The sequence below is a fragment of the Mustela erminea genome, chromosome 1 (genome assembly GCF_009829155.1).
Source record: "Mustela erminea isolate mMusErm1 chromosome 1, mMusErm1.Pri, whole genome shotgun sequence".
Lineage (NCBI taxonomy): Eukaryota > Metazoa > Chordata > Mammalia > Carnivora > Mustelidae > Mustela > Mustela erminea.
Window position 1 is genome coordinate 112,293,406 of NC_045614.1, and position 27,591 is coordinate 112,320,996.

Sequence of the window (27,591 nt, forward strand, 5' to 3'; positions counted from 1 at the left end):
ACAGGGGCTCATTAAAAATGCAGATTCCTTCCTTGGCCCCAGATTTTGAGTTGGTGGGTCTGGGGCATGGCCTGGATATTTTAGTGTCACACTTTGAGAAAACATGATCCAGCTGTTTCTTCTACCCCCATCCTTACTCCAGCCCCCCTTTTTCTTAAGCATCAAATACCCAGTACTCTGAATTTTGTTCTTATTGCCCTTATCAGTTCTCAATGATGGTATCCATGTGATATTTGGGTGATGTAAATTATATCAAAGACATGACAAATTATTTTGCTTATAGATACTGGAGAACACACAGAAAATGAGGCAAACTAAAATCCCTGGTCTGATTTTGTAAAAGTCATAGTAATTGCACTTCTTTAGGAGATCCCAGGACCCTGGGCATCTTGTGTATGATATGACCCTGCATCTTGTGTATGATAACAAGCTTCATAATCCCACCTTTCATAATGATTATGCCTGCCTAAAATGGAGCAGATCATTTTTTTTTTGGTAACTGGAGTTTGTTCTTTAATTTATTTTTAAAAGAAAAATTAAATTTTTATTTAATTACAATCTAAGAATATTACTTCAAAAAATAACCCCCTAACAAAATATATGGTATTTTGCAAGATATGAGATATGAAGGAAATACAATCTTTTTTTTTTTTTTTTAAGATTTTACTTATTTATTTGAGAGAAAGAGCATGAGCGGAGGAGGGGCAGAGGGAGAGAGATAAGCATACTGTCTGGTGAGGGGCCCGATCCTAGGAACCTGAGATCATCATCCTTAAGTTGGATGCTTAACCAACTGAGCCACCCAGGCACCTGGGCAAATAGTCTCATTTGAGCTTTTTAACAATCCTCTAACCAAAGCAGAGTAAAAAAACCTATTCCACGGATAAGGGTATCAGGCCTCAGAACAGCTAAGGGACTTCCTAATGGTCGCATAGCCAACTATAGGGGCCTACATTTAGAAACAAAGCATGCACTGTTTGTTTTGGTTATGATTTGGTTGGAGGGGGGGAAGGTTGCTAACATTTTCTTAAACTACCAGAACTCTCTCCTTATTTTAAATTACAAAATCCTACTAAATTCTTATTTTACTTGTCTAAACTCATGTTGTGACAGTTACCTTATTTGTATTGCTCACAGTATGCCTTATTTCTGCAGTTGAATAAACTTTCTGAGGTTTAAAAACCATTACTTAGAACCTTCTTAGCCCAATATCTTACTTGTCCTCAGTGGATGTTTATTGACAGTGCTAGTAGTTTGCGAGGATTATGCTTTAAACAAATAAAATATAATCTATTCAAAAGTACATTCTTAATGTTCCATATAATCTTACTATATAATTTTTCACAACTCATAAGTTATTCTTAGAAGATAAATACTGTGTTTGGAAGCCATGATTTATATTCGTGATTTCCTCCCCCTCAAGGGGGGGTGGGGACTAACATGTAATTTGGCATGTTGAGACATGTTCCATTTATCCTTAAAGACCAGCTGTTCCTTAAAGAGGAGGCGTGTTTTTTCATTCAGCCATCCCAATCTCAAAAGTTTTTTCATCATGTTGCTTATGATGTTACATGGGCTGAGTGGAGAAATTTAGAAAATGTTCCTATGTTATACCCATCGTACTGGCTAGGTATGATTTTGTCCTTTGTTTTACCATTTCTCATTACATCTCGAGTTGAGGTAGTCCCCCACAATTCAACTGAAGAGGCTCCACTAGGAAATTTTTCATCTAAAAATTTTGGAATACACTGCTCTCTCACTCAGCATCAAGAGGCAGATCTCAAGAAATGACAACATTTAAGACAGTACTTCTGGTGGAAAAATCCTCTGCTTCTTGATGTTCCCCAAGGGATCAGTATTGTCATGGGCTGTCCTGCTGAATTGATAGAATAGAATGTCCCAGAGTCACCAAGAAAGGGTCAGTTATGCGAATCGCCTAACCTGTTCGAGAAAATTCTCCCCCTCAGTGTTTACGATCCAGTCTTCAAAGCTTAAAGGAATGAGCTTACATTTTGTGGAATTGGGGTTAGATCGATAACTATTCATTCCCTAAAGATGCTGTGCAGATTAAGAGATTTAATAAACTCAAGGCTTTTTGTTGTTTCTACTTCCTCCCTTAAAGTCCATCCCCAATAAATTGCTGTTCATTTTTGTCCTTCAGATTTTGTAGTTTTTAGAGAGGGAAGAACCTGACTGTGAGTCATATTTGTAGCCTGGCCTGGAATGAAGTGAATGTGTCTGACGCATCTCCTTTCCACGCACTGCTGTTAATAGCATGTTACGTATGGCGGCACCAATTCACTTTGGGATCCAAAACTGAGTTTCAGAGATGCTTAATGGAACCTTCTTTGACAGACTGGCTGATGTACTTCTAATGGTTAGAGTGGGGGGTGTTTTAGTTTTGAATCTTAAGAGGGATTGTTTTTAGCATTTCACCATGTTTACCCTAGTTATTTTGTTTCTTTGTGTCGAGTTAAAGGAAATTTCCTTCTATTCCTAGTTTACTCAGAGTTTTTAATATGAATGGATATTGAATTTTATCAAACATTTTTTCTGTCTATGGACATCATCAACTGAATTTTCTCCTTCCATTTAATGTAGTGAGTTACCTTGGTTTATATATGAAACCAGCCTTGTATTCATGTGCTAAACCTAACTTACTTGTTATGTGTTACCTTTTCTGCATTGCTGGACTTTTTCTCCAATACATATTGAGGACTTCTGCATCTGTATTTATGATTGAGAATAATGTATAATTTTTTTTCTTATATTATCCTTGTTGGGTGTTAGCACTGAAGTTATTCTCATCAAAGGAGTTGGGGGGTGGGGTGTCCTCCTTTTTATGTATACCAGAATAGTTCATGTGAAATTGGAATTCTTTATTCCTTGAATTTTTGGAAGAATTTACCAGTAAAACCATTTGGGCCTGATATTTTCTTTGTGGGCAGATTTTTAATTACCGGTTAAGCATCTTCACTTCTCTGGTCTTGCTCTGAATTTCTATTTAGTTCAGTGAATTTAGTAAATTACTTTTTCTGGGAATTTTTCCATTTTGTCTGAGTTTTAAAATTAATTGCCATAAAATCTCTAGTTAGTCCTTGGCAGACAATATCATTTGTCTTTTCAACAAATTGACATCGGTTTTGCTCATCCTCTCTATGAGATGTTTTCTTTTTCATTGATTTCTCCCTGCTCTTACTAAAATCTTTTATTCTTTCTACTTCCTTGCATTGTTTTTCTTTTCCTAAGTGCTTTGGTTTGATTCACTCGTTACTTTTTTAGCTTTTTTTTCTTTATAGTATAACATGTAAGCAAATAAAACTTCTCCTAAGGCTGGGGTCACCAGATACTCCGTTTGTCTCAGGTCACTTATGGTTTATGGCTAATCGAAGTTATTGCTCGTAGCTTTCCTTTTTACTCCCCCAAATGTCCTGCTTTATACAATCAGTTACTTGATTTCCCTACCCAAGTCCTGCTTTAGCTGCATCCCTGAAGTTCTGATTTAAATTAAAATTCTGATTTGATTTAAAACCTCAGTTCTAAGTGTTTTCTATTTTTTCTCTCAATCCTGCAGTTCTTTAAAAATATAGTTCTTAATTTCCAAACATATGGGAGTTTTCTAGCTGTCTGGACTATATGATTTTTATTTAAATATCATCAAGAGAGTATTTAAAAGTAGTTACAGAAACAGTATAGGCTCTGGAGTTGGGCCTGGGATTGAATCCCACCTCTGCTACTTCCTATCTGCATGACCTCAGGCAGGCACTTAACGTTGTCTAAGCTTTGGTTTCTTTGTCTGAAAAAGGTAGAAGGGTAGTTACTTGCCACATAGAATCATGGGGCGGATTAAATGACATCATACTGGCACAGAGAAGGGGCTCAGTAAATGCTAGCTCTTGGGACACTGTTTAAAGATAGTTTTCACATTCCATAAAGGAATCTTCCTAAAATGATGCAGATACCACAGCTTAGAAACTTCTGTTGCTTCATTGGTTAAGGGTAAGTTCTTACCGTGTGAATCTCCCTTTATCCCTAATCTTTTCATCATCAGATGCATTAGTGTTGTACATAAAAAGCTAACACTCTCACCACCTGATATTCTGAGGACATCCTGTATTTCCATCCCCATTTTTCTTTCTGTGTTTGATGTTAGGAAATCAGACAAACATCTAGGCCTTTAAAGGACATATTTTGTTCCTCATCTATCAATGTTTTATCACAGTTTAGATGGGCCAAATTTGAGTTGCGGCAGTGCTGACAGACCTCGCAGAGCCTTGAGAGCTTTTTCAGAGTTCTGTGGTGTGCTTTTAGGGAGTGTTCGAGTTTTGTTTGGTAACAGCGTCTGGCTCTTGGTATATGGCAGGAAAGTAAACGTTAGTATGAAATAAATGTGAATAAAAATCAGCATTTTTATTCTGAGATAGTAGATAATCGGGTAGGCAACTAGTGGACTCTTTTTATGTGTGCGTGATAGTTTTCTCCCGATTCTTTAAGATCTCCCTGTACAGTTGTGTAGCTTCTGAATTTTGCTTGTTGGGTGGAGGGGAGGTGGGGGAGGATTTGGGACAGTTGATAGTGGTGTTTGAAAGTCATGTAAGGTGGGGCACCTGGGTGGCTCAGTGGGTTAAGCCTCTGCCTTTGGCTCAGATCATGATCTCAGGGTCCTGGGATCAAGTCCCGCATTGGGCGCTCTGCTTGGCAGGGAGCCTGCTTCCTCCTCTCTCTCTCTCTCTCTGCCTACTTGTGATCTCTGTCTGTCAAATAAATTAAGAATTTAAAAAAATATTGTTTAAAAAAAATAAGGAAGAAAGTAATGTAAGGAAAACTTAATAGCTAGCCAGGCCCTGTTTCATGCATTAGCTTTTGTAATCTTTACAACAAGACTTTGGATGGGTATCCTGGTCATCCTTACTTTACTGTCAAGGAAAATGAGGCTCAGAGCAGTTACATAACTCACCCAAGGTCACACAGCCAGTAAGTGGTAAAGATTGGACTTCAGCACGGAATCTTCTGCCTTCACGGCCATAGCCTCTTATCCGGCTCTGCTGCTTCCCTGTTCTACCTTCTCTTAGCCTTAATGGAAACATTAAGGACATGGTGTTGGTTTCCTGGCCGATTTTATGTCTCATCTCCCAGCTGACCTCTGGACCATAGCTACTTTACCTGGTACCCATAGCCACTGTGTAGCCTTCGTCAAATCCACACTTTTCTCCTTTCGTCCTCCAAGCATTGTGTTTACTCTGTGTGTTGGCAGCAGAAACCGAAAAGGAAATGCAGAAAAAGCATCTAACGGTTTTCATAACGTAAACCAAATGTTGGTAGCGTGGGTGAGCTCTTGGGAGGAAAGGCGCTATATAAATCTGACAAATAAATAAATAACTGGTTCTTTAAATAAACTGGCACCGAAAGAGCCTTCATCCGTCACCTATTGGATTTAAGCTCACTCAAAAGTCAGAAATCTTTTGCTCCCTAGCTGTGAGTTCACTACGGCCACCACGGAGGAGTTCTGCTGGGATGGCGGTGTGGGAGGGAGAAGGGAGGGGGGTGAGCCGGAGAAGGGGCTTGTGAGGAACCAAGCAGCTCCTCCACTGAACATGATTGCCTGCCTCAGTAAACAGGAGGCATCCTTGTCAGAGCTGTATTATATATACAACACGTTCTTAGATACTTCAAAAGGATTGCGGAAAGGGGAAGGGGGTTCAAATGAAGGTCAGTGAGTAAAGTTCACAGAATGTATTTTGAGGACAAGAACGGAATTACTTTACTAATCTCTGAGAATAAAACCCATTATCAGCAGCAAGCTCTGAGAGACTCTTTCTCCAAATATGTTGGTTTTGTGACCTACCCTTAAGATCCCCTTTGCCATGCCACTCCCTCAAAACAAACCAGGACTGAACCATCCCAATTATAGACTCTCTCCTGCAGATCCCAGGCCTCTAAGCTCCATGCACCCTTGTAGTGGGGCTTGGGGGAGGGACAGGGGCTGCTGGCTGGTACCCATATGGAAGTACCTTTTCCTACAGGGGCCACACCAGGCCGACTCTAGAGTTTCATTCTGGAAGGTGAGAAGCTAGGCACCCGGAGGAAGTGAAGGACTTGGGCCTGCCAGCTGCAGAGGCTCTGGTTACAGAACTAAGCGGTTCTGTGCCCTCTCAGAGCCATCAAAGGAAGTGATTTGTGGAGGTCACCTTTGAAGGTGCTAAGATGGTGGCGGAGGGAAGAGCGTGTGGAAGATGGTGCCTTTGTTCCTGTTCCTTCCTGCGGGTGTAAGGCTTGGTACTTTATAAAAATAAGGCCTTGAGAATATCTTCGTCTTTCTTTTCTGCCCACTTCTTCAGAATTCTCTTCAAAAATTCAGGTTTGCAGTGTGCTGCTGCTGCCTGTATTCTAAATGTCAAGCCTAAACCCGGGTTTCAAATTTACACTTCTTCAAAGACCATGGAAGGGTTTCCTTAAATAACAGCAACCTTGAAAATCCGCATCCCTGATGAAGTTCCACTGTAATGCATTCAGCACCACAGGGAAAGGCTCTCAGCCCACCGAACCTTCTACAGTTGGTACAACTTGTGTAATACATGGACCAGGCAGATTCCGAGGCCTTTGGTGTCTGGGATAAAAGAATGAGCGTATGTAAAATTGTTTGGTGATCTTCATGTTAGGGCATGATCTTATGGCGCTGCTTTTGGTAAGGTAGTATAGATTCCCACAGAGGGAGTGCCGTGCTAAACCCCGATCTAAACAATGTTTTATCTGCATCCAAATCTCTTCAGTTAAAGATTTTAAATCTTGATATTCTAGAAATCTGTTGGCCACCTGTTGCCACAGATTGATTCAAATCAAATTCAAATTATTTTATGAAAACTATTCATAGGAGTCAAGCTATAATTAGAGTAAGACCTTAATATTACAGGATTCTATTGTTGATTTTAAAAAACCTATTGGAATTTGCTGTTGTGAACAGGTTATTTCTGAACCTGAACCTCAGCTCTTGCTTTCTGCCTGAGGGCATATATTCACAAATGCTTTTCTTTATACACAGAGATCAGTGCCTTACGCATATTTCCTGGATGGAGACCTCACCTTGACGGTTACCATCTCTGACTTCTAAACCCATCCTCCTGAAGTCTGGTAGTGCTTACAGCAGTGGTGCAAACTGTGCTTTGTAGGCAGGATTTTTATTTCGTCATTCCAGTAGCATTATGATGCAGAATACACCCCCATGTTACAGACAAGGAAACTGAAGCCAAGAAAATTTACCGTCTATCACTTTCCCTTTCACTATACTGCCCTTCCAACAGAGAAAGGGCAGTTGGCACACTTGCGAATTTTTCTGACAGCTCAAGGATATTAATGCTACTCAGTTAATAACAAAAGGCTTTTATCACGCTGTCTTATCATAAAATAGTGTGTATTTATTAAACTGTAGATGAGCAAAAAAAGAAAATCCTCTAATATCATAACCAACCAAAGATAAGCAGTATTCACATTTATATAAGTATGCAGATCTCTCCAAGGTTTGTATGACACCATACTTTTTTCATAATTTTTATTTTTGCAAAAATTTGATGCTCTTTGGAACTATTTCACAATACGTCAAAAATATCTTTCAAGGTTCTTACATATTTGTGTATTATATCATATTCGATTGTTGCTTTCAACTCAGTCGCTGTATCACAATGTGCTTAGCCGGTTTCCTTGTTGGAAGCTTGCACTGGTGGCTGTGCTTGTAGCTAGATCTCATCATATCTATGATTTCAGTGCTTTGTGTGTACCAGGCACAGTTCTGTTAACCACCTGTTCATCCTCCAAGTATCCAGAACAAACCCTTCTCTCTTAGTACTTTTTTGATTACTGATGAAATTGAACTGCTTTTTTGTTGACGATCATTAGTATTTCTTCTTTATATATGTCTGTTACCAATTTTTTTCTACTGGGATAGTCATTCTCTACTGATTTTTAAAAACTGCTTGTTGTCAACAGTATTAACATTGCTGTACCTGTTAGAGACTTTTCCCCAGCTTGTTTGGTTTTTGTTTTTGATGTTTTCTGTTAGAAACATTCTCCTCAGTTTGTTTTCTTTTGATTTTGTTTCTGATGTCTTTTGACCTGTAGAAATTTATACAATGAGGAATATCCATATTTATCTTGACGATTTCCATTGTTGGTATGATGCATAGAAAGCTTTTCTCTCACTCCAAGATCTTATGTTTCCACATATATTTTCCCTGCCATTAAGGTTTCACATTGAGGGGCTCCTGGGTGTCTCAGTGGGTTAAGCCTCTGAATTTGGCTCAGGTCATGAATTCAGGGTCCTGGGATCGAGCCCCGCATTGGGCTCTGCTCAGCAGGGAGCCTGCTTCCCCCTCTCTCTGTCTGCCTCTCTGCCTACTTATGATTTCTCTCTGTCAAATAAATAAATAAAATCTTTAAAAAAAAAGTTTCACATTGAAATCTTTAATCCATTTGAAATTTATTTTGACATGTGGTATAAAACAGGGACCTAACTCCCCGCGCCCCCCCCCACACACCAATTTGAAATGCTAACTTTAACAAGTAGTATATTTTGGAATATACCTCAGTTTTTTACTTCCCTTTCAATTCCTTTGTTATGCCTATCTTTCATTCCTTGTATTGCTGTTTTCATTACTGCAGTTTTAGAAAACTTGTGAATATCTAACATATCATCATTTCTTTTCAAAAATTATTTAATATTTTAAATAAAATTTAGAATCATTTTATCAAGTTGATTGGGAAGTCATTGCTTTAAAAAATAATTGTTAACAAAAGAATAGCTTCAAAGTCCTAAATATTTTCTCTTTAATTAAATTTTCATTCTTTTCCTCAGAAAATAGTTTTACAACTTTATTATTATATGGCCTGCACATTTCTTGATTATTCCTAGAGATTTTCTGGTTTTTATTACTATTATGAATGGGTTTCTTAAATTACATTTTCTAACTGGTCAATCTGTACTCTTTGGTCTTTAAAATTTAATTCTATCTACAGGTAAAAGAAGGAATGAAGTAGTAAATATATGTATATGTTAGTCGTATTTGCAAAAATAAGTGGTCGTATATATTTAGACACATAATCTGGCCCAACTGTACAGATGGACTGTGTGAGATAAATGTGCGTGGGAGACAAAGGCTATGTGTCATTGCTTTGATTGTTTTTTTTTTTCTTGCCATTCCCTGACTCAAGAGGTCTGAACTATGCCATATAATTTGGGGAAGAGGGTAAAATGTTCAGAAATAAGCATTAATAAGTGCTTTGCAAATAATTTCATTTATCTGAACTTCTAATTCCTATGCTAAATCGAGGAGGTGTATATCATGTTCTTAGTTAAAAACTGTAACTACTTTCTTCTTACAGATTTCAGAGACAACTGTCTGAACCCTGCCACCCCTTCCCTCCTCAATCAGGAGTTCCTGGAGATACTCGCCCCAATTACCACCGGCAAATGTCAGAACCTATTGTCCCTGCAGCTCCCCCGCCCCCTCAGGGATTCAAACAAGAATACCATGATCCACTCTATGAACATGGGGTCCCAGGCATGCCAGGCCCCCCAGCACATGGGTTCCAGTCACCAATGGGAATCAAGCAGGAGCCCCGGGATTACTGCGTTGATTCAGGTTAGCATAAAATCATGCCATTCCTTTCTTTGTTCTCTCATTTATCTGTCTGGCTGTTATTGTCTTCTGTGTGTGCAGCTTTAGGGAATAGCTTTACTAAAAATCACCCTAAAAGAACTTAGGAGCTAGTAAAGCAGACTTGTGTATGCACAACTGCATATAAAACCAAACAGAAAAGCCATCCCATGGTAGGAAGAGCAGTAGGCGTTGAGAGGTGGTGGGGAGGACACCTCTGAATCCAAGCCTAAAGATCCAGTCACGGTGATGCCCTTTTTTAAGATCTTAGGATCCCTGGACCTAGGAAATATCATTTCTGCATTTTAGTCCTTGCCCCTAGCCTTATGGCTTTCCTTTTGAATGTAGTAGACTCAGCAACTCCCAATATGGGCATAAGGAAGTGAGTCTACACGTAGGATGGAATTCTTTCTATCTTGAAATGAAAGGTATTTTGAGAAAGCACCTGGTATGTCATGACTATATGGGGTGCTGGGTACACCATGGAGAAGGCTGTCTTGTTGATTGCTTCATGGGATTCACTGCCCTATTGCATTGCTTTCACCTGGGAAAGTTCCTGGTGTCCTTCCGAGGCTGTTGGTGTACGCAGGGAGAGGACACCTGTTGTCTGTTTGTGGGTTACCTCTTGTCTAGAAATGTAAGCACATCAAGAAGTTTAAGCTGTACTTGGGGGCTCTCCCCCAACCACCACACACACTCATTCACTAACTATGTATCTTCTAGGCCCGGCATATAAAGTGACATCATTAGGGGAAAGAAGAGTTGGAATTTTGCAGTTTGCACATTTTGAAACTGTTTCCTCCTCTTCTTTTCCTCTTCTTTCAGAAATTACTTAAACTTCTTCAGTCTTCTTTTGCAGTTGGTGCTAAAGGAATTTGAGGGTGGTAGGTAGGCTTTCAGCCTTTTCCATGGGTGCTTTTCTTGAAGAACCTGAGGGAGCAGTGGGGCAGTACGTATTTGAACGACTTTTGCAAATGGAATAGGATATACAGTTTGCTCTTGGCCTTCTGGGAGATAATATATAGATTGCTCAATTCAGGCAGAAATGGATTATGGGAAAGGCTGGGAAGTAGACAGAAGGGAGACATCTGTTGCTTTATGATATTAAAAAAAATTACCAAGTGTATGTATAGGTAGTGATAGCTTGTAAAATTCCCACTGGCACTCCTGAAGGCTTTGGTGTATTTTTCTCAGGAACAGGCGTGACCAGCAACATTTTTCCTTTGGGATTGACATTTTAATCCATCCTGGCGAGTTTTTCACCCCACCCCACTCCCTTAAAACAAGACACTCAGCAGATGTTAACATATCTGCAACTCATGTGTCTCGCATGGGCACAACTCAACCTACCAGCCTTCCTCTCAGTGGACATCTTGGTAACCTGATGCTCGAAGAAGAGCTCGCTTGAGCACGGGTTTCATTCCAACACTTCCAACATGGGGAAATGTACGTGCAAATGGCAGGTTCCCCGCTTCCCTGCTGCCAGCTCTTGTACTGGCTTCCTAACCTCAAATACCCAAATCTTTTTGGTCCAGAAAACACCCTCATCCATTGGAGCAGAATTGGATGTGACTATCAGCTGTAAAGGGGAGCAAATTGGGAAATATCTAAAGCACCCCTCATCCCAGTCTAACCACTAGAGCCCCTGAGTCAGTAGAAACAGAAGGCCAAGCTTGGCCTTTTGAAAGCCAAGTTTCTTTTTCTACCATTAACCCTCTCCCCAGAGTTGGTGCTAACTAATTTCTAAGATGAACAAGTTATGAGAATAAAGCATTATTTTTTCCTACTCACTCTTTTGATGAGGAGCCAAGAGTCCTACTTTCAAATGGTGGTTGATGGTGTTGCCCATGTTGTCTGTTAGGGTGACAACTCTCTCCCAGGTCAAGACAAGAAAGACATGACCTGGGAGCAGGAGACTGTCTAGGGGGCTTTACCACAGGGCTGCAGGTCAAGAGATGTGCTGACTCACCTGCAGAAACTACTGACCGAGTGTATGTCTGTTTTTCTTTCAGAAGTGCCTAACTGCCAGTCGTCCTACATCAGAGGGGGATATTTCTCCAGCAGCCATGAAGGTAAGTAACTTCCAAAAAAAAGAATATTCAAGCAAGCTGAAAATTGTTCAGCTTCCATGCTGAGATTTGGGATCATAGATAAGTTAAACCTTTCTTGAGTCATGAAAATGAGAACTCATTGACAGTAACCTTCAGTCATTCTTCGGCATGGTCCTGAACGCAGTGAGGGCCACCATCATTTTCAATAGTAATGACTCTAACTTTTCAAAGTTCATGAGATGATATGAAGAAAAAATAAACCAATAAACCAAATAAAATTTCCATCTAAGGAGGTGTATCTAGCGGTATATAACATTACCAGCCTGAATGAGCACTTGGGAACTGTGTGACAACTTGAGATGGTAGGTTTAGGACTTCTTCTCTGAACACTGAAACAGGGAAAGGTGTTTTTTTTTTCTTAGAACATTTTCCCCAGAAGTAGGTCTTGTCTTTTGTCATATACATCTCTCCTTAAATACCCAGAGACATGTGATTCCCCAAAGCCATGGCATCAGCTTCACCTGGGATCTGTTGGAAAGGCAGGTTCTTGGGAAAACCCCTCCACCTACTGCCTCAGAGGCTCCAGGGGCCCAGCACTCCGTGTGGTGACATGCCTTCCACGTGGTCCTGATGCTCGCTCTGGTTTGAGAACTATTATAGCACTGGGAGTTGCAGCTTTGGCTGCACGTTAGAATCAGCTGGGAGCTTTCAAAACTTTTGGTGTCTGGGCTTCACCCAGAACAAGTAAATCAGAAATTCTGGTGTGGGTCTTAGGCATTGGTCCCCAGGTGATTCCAATGTGTATCCAAGGAGGACTGAAAAGCTAATGGGACAGTACTAGGAAGCACCTGCTCATTTGTGTCATGATTGGTTCACAAGCATGATCTCTACGGGGAGCTGCTTCCCACTGACCTGGAGAGAGATGAGAGTCTCTCTCTTGTGGGGTTGCACTGGGTGCCCAAGAATAGTGCCCGAAAATATTCAGAGTGCGTGTCCAGCCCTGGGAAGGAAGGGCTGTCTACTGGACCTCTGACTGCGATCGATCAGCACAGCTGTGCGAGGCTCTCTTCCAGGTTCCTGAATGTTTCTGCGGCAGCAATTGATGTCTGCAGCAGGCAAACTGGGAGGGGGTAGGGGAAGAGAGGGAGGAAAACATTTTGCATAATTACAACATTTAGGAAGGAGCGTGCTCTTAAAGGAAATATTTTTAGTAAAGCATTGGGCTGCTTACTACACACAGAATATCTGGCGAGTTTGTGTGTTTTCCCCCTACTCTCTTCCATTCCTCTCCCTGACCCCCCACGCAGCGGAGAAACTAGTTTCAAAGAGACCTGCATTCTTAATTGCTCTAAATTACTGTGATGTGGCTTCTCCTTCCTTCTTCTAGAGGCTTGACCACGGATGCCAGTTAGTGAAACAAGTGTTTCTGATTGGCATCTGTGATTACTAAGATAGCCATCCTGCCTTAGCATTCGTTCACCTGGAATCTCTGCACAGCGGGTGAATCTTTCATTTCCACTGGGCTCCTCAAATAGGTTCTTCCTTCCTGCCACCTTTGAGTGGTGGGATGGTTGTGGCCACAACTGCTGTAACTGCTGGGGCAAATTCAACTGACTTAATTTCACATAAGCCAACAACATCTTGCAGATGTTTAAAGAACCTCGTGGGGCAGTGACTAGAAACCGCAGATACACTGAAATGACACTCATTTAGGTTTACCTTTTTTTTCCCTGTATACAGTGAATGTATTATCCTTACAGATAATACAAGTTTGACAGGTGTAAATTTCGAAGAGTTTCCTTATAATGGCTTTATAATAAGGCCATTAAAACATCACTGGAGTATCAGAATCCAGAGGAAGTCAGGAAATTTATAGCTTCCTGGCAGCCATGGCAGAAAGAGAGAAAGAGAGAAAGGAAAGAAAGAAAAGAAAGGGAAAAATAGAAAGAAAGGAGGGAGGGAGAGAGAGATAGAAAGGAAGGAAAGAAGGCAGAAAGAAGGAAAGAAAGAAAGGGAGGGAGAAGGAAGAAACATGAGGAGGGATTATGTAATACTTATTGATAATAGAAAGTGTAACAGTTTGTCATAAAAGTCAGTTTCCTGGTACCAGATTGGAAAATAAATTTATCATAGGATTCACTGAAACCCTGACTTAAAAGCAAGTGTTGTGTTCTTAAATCTTTTTTTAATGGAGATTCTTTCATATTTATTCAAATATTTGTTGAGCATTTATTATGTACAAGGCGATGTGATGTTACGAAGATATTCAGGACATGTTCTTTATCCTCAAGGAATTTAGAACCCATGACAGAGACTATATGAGATAAAGTTCTCACATTATCCAGTTAATTTCTTTTTTTGGGAGTGGGTGAGGGAGACAGAGAATCTTCAGGCCCAGTTTCACAACCCTGAGATCATGACCTGAGCCGAAATGAAGAGTCGGACACTTAACCGACTGAGCCACTCGGGCCCCCCTACTGTTAATTTCTTAATAGTACTCATCACAATGTACGGTTACTATCTTAATCTTTTTAACTATCATTTATTGTACACTTATGTGCCAGGCACTACTCTTGACACCGAGGTATAAAGATAAACAGATCAACGTAACAGAGTATATGTTAATAACCCATATTCTCACACAGCCAATTCTCATACAATTAACATCTTCCCCTGTCTGCAAATGAGGAAGCTGGAGCGCAGAGAGGTCACACAGTGAATCCAGGTCCGTCAGTCCGGCTCCATGGTCCACACTCTATAATGCTCCCCACTACCCCAAGTCTCACTTTTCTTTCCCAATAGTCTCATGTTTTGGGGATACAAGCTGCATGAGAGCAAGCACCAAGTTTCTGTTCTTCTTGTTACCCACCCTCTTCTAGCACAGTGCCTGGCATAAATATTTATTGGATTAAATAATAAATGTCAATAAAATATACTAATAAATAAATGTCAGTAAAATAGACTTCCTTTGATATCGTGCGGCAAACCAAGAAATAGTGCTTCGGGCTGAGAAAATAAAAATGAGTAGCACACACCCTAAGATAATCTCAGTCTCTTCCAAGGTGGGCAGTGCTTTCCCACTCCCAGGCCTTTTAAACACAGCACTGGTCCTGCCAAGAAGAACTTGATCTTGGCCGATTATGAAGAAAGAACAGATTATTTCCTGGCGTCTTTACCCATGAACTTTTCAAGTCCTAGCAAATCCTTCTCAAAATCTCATGCTAGTCATTCACTGCAGCACAGGTTCGTGGCATCTCCCCACCGCACACCTGCCATGCACACACCCGACACACGCACACCCCCCTGTACTGCCCACCCAGCTGGACAGAGCAGGGCACATGGCTGAGTTCACGGGAGCTGCCAGGACTCTCTGCTGAGGAGTGTGCTGGAAGGGAGCAGGGCTGGCATGCTCACCACTGAGAAACAGCTTGGCCACAGGGAGGGATGTGGTCCCATCAAGCCTATTAACTGACTTTGATTTGAACCGCTGATCTCGTCAGGGTGCCTGGTGACGTGACTGGGTGGTCAGCACAGCAGGCACACATTCTGGATTGAGAGTGCTGGCCATCCTTCCCTCTCCTTGACCTCTTTCACTTTTTGCCCTCCCTTCCTTTCATTTACACTTACACGTGTTGAACCCATCAGTTCCCCTTTTTTGACCTCTGGTTTGTTAACTCTACGATGAGCAAGTTTTTATTGCTAGGAAGTCTCTTCAGATTTCTTCCATTATGTCTGGTGATAATACTTCCAGCTTGCTTTTAAATTTATTGCTGGTCACAATCCTCCACAGGCCCAAGTCTTTACTCATTTTGGCATCGTTGTCCACCCTCCAAGCTCTTTCATAATTGAATGAGGTACACGGGCAGCCTCGACAAGTCCTGGGAAAGGTTGAAATTAATATTTGCTAAAAGGAAAATGGTAAGACTATGTACAGATCAACCAAATCCTCCCAGGTAGGCCCACTGAAATAGATGAGTTGTCTTTTCAGATATAAAAGCTCAGTCACGGCAACACTGACCTGTACAGACCTTATAACAAGATGTGAAGGAACTTACTGGTGACTCAGCACTTCTCTGAAGTCTTAGCTCAAGTAGGAGGAATCGATGCTTCTCTGACTGAGGCATCAGAACACCAATGCCTAAGTCCTTCTGAAGCCCTGTCAGATTGAGTCTGGCAAACATATGGCAATTAGTAGGGCTTAGGACCCGAAATAGCAGAATTCCATTTTAGTCCTTAAAACCAGAGTTTTAGTAGGATACAGATAGAATTTGTTAAGCAACATGTTCATTCTTTTTAAATTTTTTTTCAGGTTTTTCATATGAAAAAGATCCCCGGTTGTACTTTGACGACACTTGTGTTGTTCCTGAGAGACTGGAAGGTAAGTAGCTCCTCCAGTTTGTTGCTAAGCCAGAATGTCAGCGATATCAGAGCCCCTCAATCTTGTGAACGCCAGGTTGGCATTCACAAATCCTTCATGCCCAAATTGTCCAAGAAACCTAAGACTAAACTATTGCATGTATATCCTCATCCCAAATAGGCAAAGTCAAACAAGAGCCCACCATGTATCGGGAGGGGCCCCCTTACCAGAGGCGAGGTTCTCTTCAGCTGTGGCAGTTCCTGGTTACCCTGCTTGATGACCCGGCCAATGCCCACTTCATTGCCTGGACGGGCCGTGGCATGGAGTTTAAGCTGATAGAACCTGAGGAGGTAAGCACCAGTGCCGGGCTTGGGTGATGTTTGATTGGTTGATGATGACAACAATGATGATGATGATGTCTGCTCTTGTTCAGTTCTCAGTGGAAGCTTCTTGCTGTGTTAAGGATGCTTTTCTCATTCAGATTCTGACCCGGCCAGTGGATTTGGCAGTTCTCTTCCTGTTACTAGGACAAGTTACAATTCAGGGACAGGCAAAGTTCTCCACTGTAGAAAACACAAGAAGTATTAGTAATATGTCTGTAAAATCGGAAGAGTGCGGCCACGAAGACTTGCATCCAGAGAGCATCTGTTTTCCATATCGAAAAGTCTTTTTCAAGTGCTGTTTCGGTGATACCAATATGTTGGTGATACCAACTTGTATTGGTGTGGGTCCTCATTTGTTACAGGCTATATTTGAGGTTACGTTAACATATTATATGACTTTGTGGTAATATCAGATGCAATTACAATACAACAGATTGTATATTTCAAATGACTCTACCCTAGAGAAATAAAATGATCAGAAATGAGTCATTCTTGTGGGCTTAGATTTTTCTTAAGTGTATTATGTGGCATCACAATAGTTGAGAGGTAGCCCAAACCTTCATTATCCTAATAGAAAAAGAAACACTATTACTATTTGTGTGCCCAGAACTATTGACAGAAAGGCCTATAGACAGCATCAGTATCATTTCTTCAATGGGGAAAATCTACAGAACCCCTTTCCTGAATATCACATAGGGAAGTAAATTAAATCATGTTCTCAGTTTGGCATATTCCAAAGGGGTTGATTTTAAATTTCTATTTGATTTAGACTCTAGAGAAATTATAAATGAGGGGGAAAAAAACTGTCCTGAATATCTGATATAGGCTTCTTCTGGTAGCTTATACTTAGGCATTATACGTTAAACCAGCAGAGCAAAAGCTGTCTTTGGGTTGGATGTAAATGAAATGGCAACAGTCCTCTTAGCAGGCATTTGAGCAAGAATGGCAGTTTTAGATGTTGTTGGATTAACTCCAGGGCTCACCTCAGCACACCAAACGGATCAGTTGGCCTGGGGGTCAACAGCAGGAAATAGCCACTTGGCACTTGGTTTGGAAGAAGAAAATGTTCTGAAAGTTAAGATGAGAAAAGGAGACTCTGTGGATTGGAAATGTCTCAAGAATCCCGGCTAGTAGGAGGGTAAGGAAGGCTTCACTAAAGGCAGTTATAGAAGAAGGATCTGTGGTGTTCCCTGTCTTGCGTCTTTCATAAAAATGGAAGTATGAGGCCATCTCCCGTCGTCACCCATTTCCGTTAAGACTGAGTCTCCCTTCAAAGCCGGAGTTTGGTACTCCTGTGTTTCTCGAAGGTTTTCCTGGAGCAAGTCAGGTGGAAAATGGAGGCATGCCCAAGAGCCAGCCGCCCTACAGGCTCTTCCTCCTAACCTGGACTGGTTGACCAGATGCTTGAAGAAAGCATGTTGCCTGGACTCACCGAGGCTTGCTGCAAGCAAGTCTGTGTCTTTCACAGGGGCCGTCCTTATTGATTTATCTCATTTCACAAACAGGAGCTTTTATTCCTTTATTGCCACTGCCTTGGGCCTGACCACGGGCTGTGCTGTTGCAGGTGAACCTGGCTATGATCCTCTGTAAAGCCTTATTGAATCTTTGGCTCTCCTACCAGCTGGAAAGACAATGATGAACTGATGGTAAAAGGTTCCTGCTTTCATACTTCTTAGAGAAACTAACATTAGTCCAAAATGCTCATAAATGCCAAGTAGCCAAGTCACACGAGAGGCCTATTGTGGCTTTGCGCCTCCCTCAGCCAACAGGACGGCTTCGTTTCTGCAGGAATCCTTCTTTCCACCCCACCCTGAAATCCCCTGGTGCTCCACGAGCTCTGAGTGATCCGCTCTCTGACGTTCCAGAACCACTTCTATTCCGCGTGCACACTCTGGCCTCAGGACACGCAGCGGGCAGCGTTGGCTGAGCTCTTTCCCTCCCGGTTGTGTTAACTTCACCATCCCCACTCTTTGTTAAAGCCGGGAAGATACCAAATCCTCGAGAAAGCTGGAAGACGTTGTCATGGGGGGAGCTTGAAGGGTGAAGCGGAGGAGGAAGCTGTTTGGGACGTAATTGTAGGCAGCTGTGTGGCTGAGTAGTGCACTCTGGGTAATTATCCATAATATCCATTACACTGTGCATGGAAATTGTGGTTTTAGAGCTGCGTTTTGGCAGGCCCCCTAATCAAATGTCTTTTGATAGTCATCCAGCTTAGCACCCTCTCAATTATGACTGACTCGGCTTTAATCTGGAGCCATTTTAACTGTGAATCTGCATTAATGAATATTTTGGGGGGTAGGGTTGTTTGTTGAACATGTGGCAGATAACTGATGCCATGGGGAGGTTTAAAAGGATGGGCTTCGAGAAAGAGCTGCTCCCCGTGCTGTGGCTTGCTGTCTCTTGAAGAGGGAGGAAGAGAAATGTGAGGGGTTTTTTTAACTCTTTCAGCCTCTATCCTCAAGATGTGTTTGATCAAAGTAATGAATGGGAAAATGACAGAAAGAGCTGCTAACAAGCTCTTGCCTGCTCCCCTTCCCCCAGAAATGGGGCAGCCCTCATTTCCAGCAGCTTGCCGTTGTGCTTCATCATGCATTACTGTAGAAGGAGCAGCCCTGGGGAGGGCTCCTGAATCACAGGGCCCTGGCCCAAGAGGATGAGTCAGTAACTATGGCTACCAGAGCTGCTTGGAAGTCGGTGCTGATGCAGAACCGCGCTCCAGGAAGCCACTGCATATGCAAGTGACAGCAGAGAGAGGTCAGGGCTGGAGCTGAAGAATCTTCCATAATTGATTTCCACCACTGAATACAGGAAGACGATGAGACTGGGCTTCCTTTTGGGTTCCCGGCAACTAGTGGGCTCACAGCAGTTCAAAGTCAGTTTCGTAGTCATTGCTTTTGAACAGGGTAGAAGGTTGTGTATTGGTTGAGCAGGTCTCTCTTGCACCGCTGTTTCTTTTGGTTGAAAATGTTTATCTTCTGTAGCCAAGGGATGGATTTTTGGTGAACTGTGCCTTTTTGGCTATTTCAAAGAGAGACTTGGATGGGTACAGTATGGAGAAAGAAGGAGAGCCAGGGACATCGTGCATGCCATAGGGGCCCAAAGCAAACGAATGGAAACTTCACTTTCACACGGTCTGTTGCAAGGCAGAGAGGAATCAGAATCATGGCTATTGAATTATTCTAATGTAATTAGGACAGACGCATTCTTCCTTGCTTATCAGATCATTTCTGGCATTTTTAAAGGTCATTTTAGAATCCTGATTTCAGAAGATGTTGCTTTTATTCTGCCCAGATGCTTTAAGTGAAATGCTTTTTTTTTTATCCACTTTCCCATTTGCAGTCTCCCTGCTTCCCACTCCATGTGTAACATCTGTTTTTTTAAAGATCAAAGGAATATAGTTATTTTGTTTTTGTTTTTTTCTTAAGTTTCCAAAAGTGACCTCAAATATTCAAAACATGACCCCTGGTTTCCATACATTTAAAGACCTCTGAGGAGACTCCCATTTCTAAAGTTACTCTTCTATATGGACGGTCATCCTTATAAGTAGGATTTGGACATTGGGATTCTTGAGAGCAGGAATTGCTTGGCTGTCCTGACAATTGAGTAAACTCTACTAGGAAGTTTTCTTGCTATCAGGCATCTTTGCCTAAAACTCCAATTACATCTCCCCATCACTGCACCTCAGGTGGACTGGGTTGGATATAATGTACTTCAGAACTGTTTGGGAAGCCCTGTTAATTTTTCATTAAGTGGATAATGGTGCTGCATGTTTTAATGTCCATTCTGCAAGTCTGCTGGGAGCAGGGGATTGGATGGCAGTGGGCTGGAATGATCTGGTTCCCCCTTACTCCATGAGCTGCAGTAAGTAAACAGCTCCCAGCCCCTCGCCAATCTTATTAGAATTGAACTTTTGCTCTGCTGGCCCATTAGCAACTCACTAGTGTGTTTCTAATGTTTCAGGAATGACCATTCTAATTATTCCTTATTGACTGCTACAGAAACCATAGCACTTAATGGCAACATGTTAATGGTCTATGGGTATTGGTCAATAATTCATATGTGGAGAAACAGTAGAGAGCCTGCTTCCTCTGGGCCATTAGCCAAGCCTTCTGTAATCTTAAAGTGCTAGGATCCTTCCACCTCTGATCTCACCTCTCTTAGCAGTTGTGACTGACTCATCACCTTTGTTGAATATTGGGTCTTGAGGGAATTAAGTATTTTTGCTTCCAGGTCAGGGAAGTGGACCATTGGCCAAAGCAGTCAAGTCTCAGAACTGGCGCTCCCAGGATTGGGAGACTACCACTAGGCCCAAGGAACGAGTTTCCATTGCTCTCTACTTCCCTGTCTCTTTAGGTTGCTCGGCGCTGGGGTATCCAAAAGAACCGGCCAGCCATGAACTATGACAAGCTCAGCCGTTCTCTACGCTATTACTATGAAAAGGGCATCATGCAGAAGGTGAGCAGTTACGAGAGGCACCTAGACCACTCTGACCACTTTCAAACATGTCAAGGGCTTCTGTAATACGACTGTGTGTAATGGCTGGGAGAAAATGTTAGCCTCGTAAGCGATTCTGTGGTAGGAAAAAACTTGGGAGAAAAAACTTAAGAGTGAAATGAGATATAAAGAGTATTTCTAATGCTCTTGGGGACACAAACACCAGAGGCTGCACATGGAACACACTATAGGAAAATTAGGCCCCCCAGCTTTACTTAACCTGCCTCTAATTACCAAAATGTCCAGAAACATAGTCCAACAGTTACATCTGTAAAGGAGTACATGGAGGAGTCAGTTTGAAGGCCTCCACTCCCATAAGAGCTGAGCTGAAGTCTTTCGTTGTCAAAATACCCAGACCTCTAAATCTCTTGGTTTCATACTCTCAATAGTGTTAGAGGAGTAAGGAAATCCTATTTCTCTTTCAGAACCTATAGAAAAAACTGGAACTCAAATGTAAAAAACAAAAACAACAACTACAAAAAAAAAAAAACCACAAGGTTTATAGAATGGCAGCAGAATCAACTAGTACCAGGTCACTCTTTGCAGAATGAAGGCTAAGGCATATTTTGAGGAAGCCGGTACAAAAATCCTCATTGGCTGGGTGGAATGGGACCACGATCTGAAAATTCCTTGGATAGGCAGAAGATGGGAATGATTAATCACTGGTTCATCTTTCTTAGCCACCGTATTTTATGCCACGCTCTTACCCAGATTCTAACATTTACACATTTAGGCTGTCTGTGGTGGGTAGCCAGTAAGATGCAGTGGCAGAAGTGTACGGCCATGGCTGCTGAAAACCTGTCTGTGCTGAAGCCAGGCTTACCTCTTTCATAGGCAGGTGGTAATGGGACCCCAGTTTCCTCTCACCACCTTCAAAAGTATTAAAGAGTTTGCCATGGGCCTCTCGATAGAGAAGAAAGGTGAAGATAAAGGTAAAGTCTTATAGACTTTGTAGTGTTTCATACAGACTCTAAGGCTATTGCTGGTCTGGGTACCATCAACAACTCGTTTCCTCACCCATGCTTCACTGCTTTCACTAGTATGGCCATCTTCTCTTAATTCATGTAGAATTTGTTTACCAAAGAATATACACCACATGCATGGAAGTCATTAGGCATATCAGAAAGTGGGGGGGGGGGGGGAACCTATTAAGCTGTCATTCTATTTAAGAACTAGAACATTCCTAATGCCTTCATTACCTGGCCAGCCGATCATCACCTCATCACTCCCAAGAATCTGAAGTCCTAAGGCTGGGTCTCCTTTCTTGCCCCCAGTAGCCCCCGCGCACCTCTCCATCACAGTCCTTCTCTCTGTACTGTACTGTGAGCTCCTCTGGGGCAGCGCTGAGGGTTCGACTATAGTGCTTGGCACAGAGTTGATAGACAATCTAAATGGGCAGTCTCTTGACTTCCCCTTTCTGTAAAGCATACAATTCAGTGGTTTTTAAAATATATTCACAGAGTTGTGTAACCATCACCACAATCAATTTTAGGAGATTTTATCGCCCCAGAAAGAAACCCCAAACCCATTCGCAATCACTTTCCATTTTCCCCCAAACCTTTCTCTCTCTCTCTCTCTCTCTCTCTCTCTCACACACACACACACACACACACACACACACACACCCCTTTTAATGTTAATACTATCAGGTGGAATCCTAAAATTCAGGAAGAAGAGTTATTATTCCTTTGCTATTCCCAACTCCAGATCCAATCTGAGGGAATGTGACCAAGACACAATAACTTGAACTACCAACAATTAGTTTTCCCTGGGACCAGGTCCTCAGTTGTTTCAGGAAGTGGAAGAGAACTTCATTTCTGAGGACGAAACAGGCAGAGTGCTGGGAGGCACAAGAATGAGGCTTGGATGGCTTCCAATCCTAACACTCTCATTTATTAGTTGGATGCTTTAGATTGACCTGCCAAAACTTCTCTTCCCCAAAAAACAAAACAAATAAACAAAACAATAAAAAAAAAACCCTACTGTAATTTCACAGGGTAATATATGTGAAAATGTCCCAGAGGTAATACTGTGCTATGCCATGTAAGGAATTGTTATATTTATGACATGACCCATGAGTGAAAGAAAACTAATTAAGGGTGAATGATAGGATGCCCGCATGGGGAGAGATATAGAAAGCCTGGAGTCCCATACTCTCAGCTTTTGAAAGGGAAAATTGAGGTGCACAGAGGTTAAGACTCATTAGTGACTGAACGAGGATGGGAAGCCATCCACTCCTGGCTCCTGATCTCGTATTATTTCCACTCTGCCCTTCTGCCTCACTCTGCTGCATATATGTACTGGCTTTCGGGGTCGGCCATCAAGAGATTTAGTGTTAAGCCTGTAACTAAATAGGGTTGTTTGGGTATATCTGCTACCCTTACATCTTGTTTTGGTGATGATGCTGCTTGTTCAGTTTTGCTCACACAGCCCCTAATTCCTAGTGCTTGAGTTCCAAAGAACATTGGTGCAGACAACCGTGTTCTGGTGACTAGACAGACATGTCACCATAAAATAAGCTTTCGGACCTATTAGGAGAATTCTACCGTTCCCTCTCTAAGCTGCCACCATAGCAACAGATGTTTTTAAACCCAAGATTTGGAAGCAAAGCCATATTTCTGCAATTGAAAAGAGATTCTAGAATCACAACATAATGACCGAAGGGCAGGGTAAAACTCGACCTTTTGAATTTTTGAGCTTAAACATGTTCATTTTATCAGTAATTTCAGCGGCCTTCCCTTGCCCCTTTGCATTACCCAAGCCAAGCACATTATCAGGCTTGATTTTCAATGGTGGAGTTCCTCTTGCACTGATGCTAACCAACCAGCAGAGAATGGCTGATCCCATGGACCTGGATGGCTCATCAGCTACATCGTGAGGCCTTTGAATCAAGACCTTTGGTTCTAATAATAAGATAATGCATAAAATTCATAAAAAGGTAGTTAGCAGTTCTTCGATGTAGCAGAACTGTGGAATGCAAAATTTTAAATCATTGGTAAGCCAAAAAGCAGTTCTGTTTGGCTTTGGAACACATTCAAATTTCCGCATAGGCTTTAATGATCAAATTCCTAGCCTTTTGAAATAACAAAGCTGTACCGTGAAGACTGTGGACTTTGGAGGTAACTGAAAACATGGCCTGACTTCTGCTTTTCACTTTTCAATCTTCCTTGTAACACCAAGCACCGGCCTCAGTATAACCTTCCTTTCTCACCTGTGAATATAACACAGTGAGAATTTGCCTCTAAAAGAACATAAACAAACAAACAAACAAAAGGTGAGCCTATCCAGTGTGAATTTGAAATTGGGGTGTCTTTCAGTCAGTCAGATGACACCGCTGCTGAGCACTGGTGTCAACAAAACACTTGGCACATGAGAGGTCTCCCAGATTTCTCCAAATAAATCGGAATGGTCTGGGCCATCAGCTACTAATGCGTGTCCTTTGGTCCCCGGCTCCTTGAGAACTTGTTGACACATGAATACCTCACCATCCTTCCCTTCCCTGGTTTCCTCCCCCCACCCCTGCGACCCCGTGCCCTGTTCCAGCTGGGTCTGAGAAGGTGTGCTTTCTCTCTCAGGTGGCCGGGGAGCGATATGTCTACAAATTTGTCTGTGACCCAGATGCCCTTTTCTCCATGGCCTTCCCCGACAACCAGCGTCCGTTCCTGAAAGCAGAGTCTGAGTGTCACCTCAACGAGGAAGATACCCTGCCGCTGACCCACTTTGAAGACAACCCAGCTTACCTCCTGGACATGGATCGCTGCGGCAGCCTCCCCTATGCCGAGGGCTTTGCTTACTAAGTTTCTGAGTGGCTGAGCGGCCGAACCCTAGAGCTAGCAGTTCCCATTCAGGCAAACGAGGGCAGTGGTTTTGTGTGTGTTTTTGGCTGTTCCTAAAGCTTGCCCTTTGAGTATTATCTGGAGAACCCAAGCTGTCTCTGGATTGGCACCCTTAACGACAGATACCTTGGCTGGGGAGTGGGAACAGGGAAGGGACCGAAAAACCACCAAAAGGCTGGTGACTCAGCTCTGATCCTGACAAGGTTTCTGGGAAGAGATTGCAAAGAAGCCTCCTTCCCACGGACAATATCTGCAAAGCAATACCTTGTTCAGGTTAGTGCCCACAAACCGGGACAGAGTGTGTGACAATCTGCATTGGTCATGGACTACTAATTGCCTTTACATCGAAGGGCTCTGATTTGCACAATTTATTGACAAAGAAATGACAAACCCATAGAACGTTCGGCGAAGAAGCTGGGGCAGCTCAGCCCGTGAAGGGTTAAAAGTAGATCTTAAAATTCGGAGAGCTCTTCAAGCTCAAGCTGAAATGTTTCCCCCTGGGTCTAGAAAGAAGGGGGTGAAAGTCAGAACAGCTGTTACCCACTCCATGGTTCTCAAATAATAAACCGTCGCTACTCTTGGGAACCTTCTAGCCATGTGGTCACCACATAGAACAAGCCCCCTTTCTCTTCCCAGTCACACGGCTGTGTGTGGACGGCTTTCATTGTAGAAGGGTGACTTACACTTTTGACAGTATTTTGTTTTGCTTCGATTCGGGGGATCGTTTTGTTTTGGTGGTTGTTTTGGGAAAACAGTTTATAAACTGATTTTTGTAGTTTTGGTATTTAAAGCAAAAAAAAAAAAACAAACCTTTTGGTAACTGTGCACTGCGTCCTTAGCACGGCGGTGCCGACTGATGAAGACGCTGCAGCTTGAAAGGGGCTTTGCTGGGGGCGCCCCCTTAGCCACGCACAAGCCCACTCTATTGCCTGCTTTGTGCTTTCTGCACCAGACAGCCTGACGGAACATTTGCACCTGAGTTGTACATTTTTGAGGTGTGCAGGGCAGCCTGGACACACCGCTTAGATTCCATGTGTATAGTTCCCCGTGTCCTCTAACAAGCCCTCTCTGGAAAGCATATGTACATAATACGCGTCATGTCCATTTGACACCTGGCCACCCGGTGGGAACCCTGGGGCTGTCTGCTGTCTCCCCAGGCATGACCGATGACAATTTCCATTTCATCAGTTCGTTTTCTTTTTTTTTTTTTTTCTTTAATTCTTGGACTTTAAACCCTGCATAGGATTCAACAGGGTTTGAGATGTACGTGTGACACTGACAGGTAAAACAGTGCTAGCAGTTTAGTTTCCCTCCACCTTATCAAAAAAAAAAAAAAAACAAAAAAAAAAAACCGTTTACTCCAGATGCTGTATGATACTGGAAAAGTTTTCCACCACCCAGCTAAAGCAATGTGCAAGTCGGCCTCAGAGTAGAGGAGAAGTTCTTAGGAAGTAAGTGGTAGTGCCTTGCTGCCTGCTCCGCTGATAGGATCCCTTGCTCCCCCTCCTGCCCCCCACGGCACTTAGCACATTGATAATGACCCCTGGTCTGCACCTGCACCAGACAGTGCTGACCCAGCGAGGGGAAGAAACATGCTTTCCGTTGTTGCCTCTGAACAGGGTGCGCACCCGTCTCCACTAGTCCCCCTTCTGACCAGCAGCAGCACGTTCGCAAAGAGGTTCACTAGGGAGAAGGGGCGCGTTTTACAGCTATGAACACATGAGGTTTCCCCCTATTGGAAGCTAATTAGCCCGCCAAGGTATTGAACCTCTAGTTTGGGCCTTAATTAGCATTGTACTCTAATCAAAGGACTCTTCCCCAACCATATTTATAGCTCTCTAACCTACACATAGTCTATATATAGATGCATACTTCACCCCCAGCTGGCTAGAGATTTATTTGTTGTAAATGCTGTATAGGATTTGTTTTTTTTCTTCCTTCTCCTGGTTTGGGTTTTCTTTTCTTGATGGATTTACGCTGTCTTAGCAAGTATGAAACTAACCTTCTGTAGCCTGAGCTCTCCTCCCCATCCCCCACCCCACGCTGTAACTACCGGGCCTGTGCTGTCACGGGACACAGGATGGCGTATCACCGTTGCATTCCCATTGGACTCATGCACCTCCCGGATGGTTTTGGGTTTTTTTTTTTTTTCTTTTGTTTTGTTTTATTTTTGCTTCTTTTCCAGAGTGTGGAAAGTCTACAGTGCAGAAAGGCTTTAACCTGCCAGTTGATTTGAAATACTTTCCCCCGCGCAGGGCCGTATGCAATCCTGCCAAGCTGCGTTATATTCTGTACTGTGTACAATAAAGAAGTTTGCTTTCAGTTTACCAAGTGCCTGAAACCTGCCTCTTTCTTGCCCTCCGTGGTCTCACTGGAAAGCAAGCAGAAGCCACCTGGCTTTCTTTCTTTCTCATTCTCTCTGCTCTCCCTCTCCCTTAACCTTAATTAACCTGAAATATTATTTAACCTTACCAGTGGACTGGAGTTGAGACTAATTAAAAGAAGCTGGAAATAGAAGTGCCCCATGCTCTTTGGCCTCACCTCTCAAACTCTGGCGAAAAATTGGGATCTGAAGCACGAGGAGGTAGAGAGGTCCTCTTCCCAGCCAGTGGTGAGCGGAGACCACCCCATCCCCTTGTGCCCACCTACCTGCTCAAAATTTGTAACCATTTGCCAAAGCCTAGCTCCCGTTTGGACCCTGGATTTTGTGAAAGATTACTAACTAGGTTAGAACTGTGAGTTCCAGAGTGACTGGAGCTCAGCCCCTCAGATACTTACTTAACCAAGAAGCACCTAAGGAATTCTTCATTACTAATTTTCCCC

General features: G+C 42.6%; 1 protein-coding gene across 1 annotated transcript in view; it reads left to right on the forward strand.

The window, feature by feature from the left end:
* Nucleotides 1-27,099, forward strand: part of ETV5 (ETS variant transcription factor 5) — a 58,126-nt gene extending 31,027 nt beyond the window's left edge. Inside the window, exons 8-13 of the mRNA XM_032338320.1 lie at nucleotides 9,373-9,632; nucleotides 11,660-11,719; nucleotides 16,008-16,076; nucleotides 16,236-16,405; nucleotides 20,792-20,893; nucleotides 24,508-27,099. Of these exons, the coding sequence (XP_032194211.1) occupies nucleotides 9,373-9,632; nucleotides 11,660-11,719; nucleotides 16,008-16,076; nucleotides 16,236-16,405; nucleotides 20,792-20,893; nucleotides 24,508-24,729 (883 nt within the window). The 3' untranslated portion in view covers nucleotides 24,730-27,099. The remainder of the gene's footprint in view (nucleotides 1-9,372; nucleotides 9,633-11,659; nucleotides 11,720-16,007; nucleotides 16,077-16,235; nucleotides 16,406-20,791; nucleotides 20,894-24,507) is intronic.
* Nucleotides 27,100-27,591: the final 492 nt, after the last annotated feature.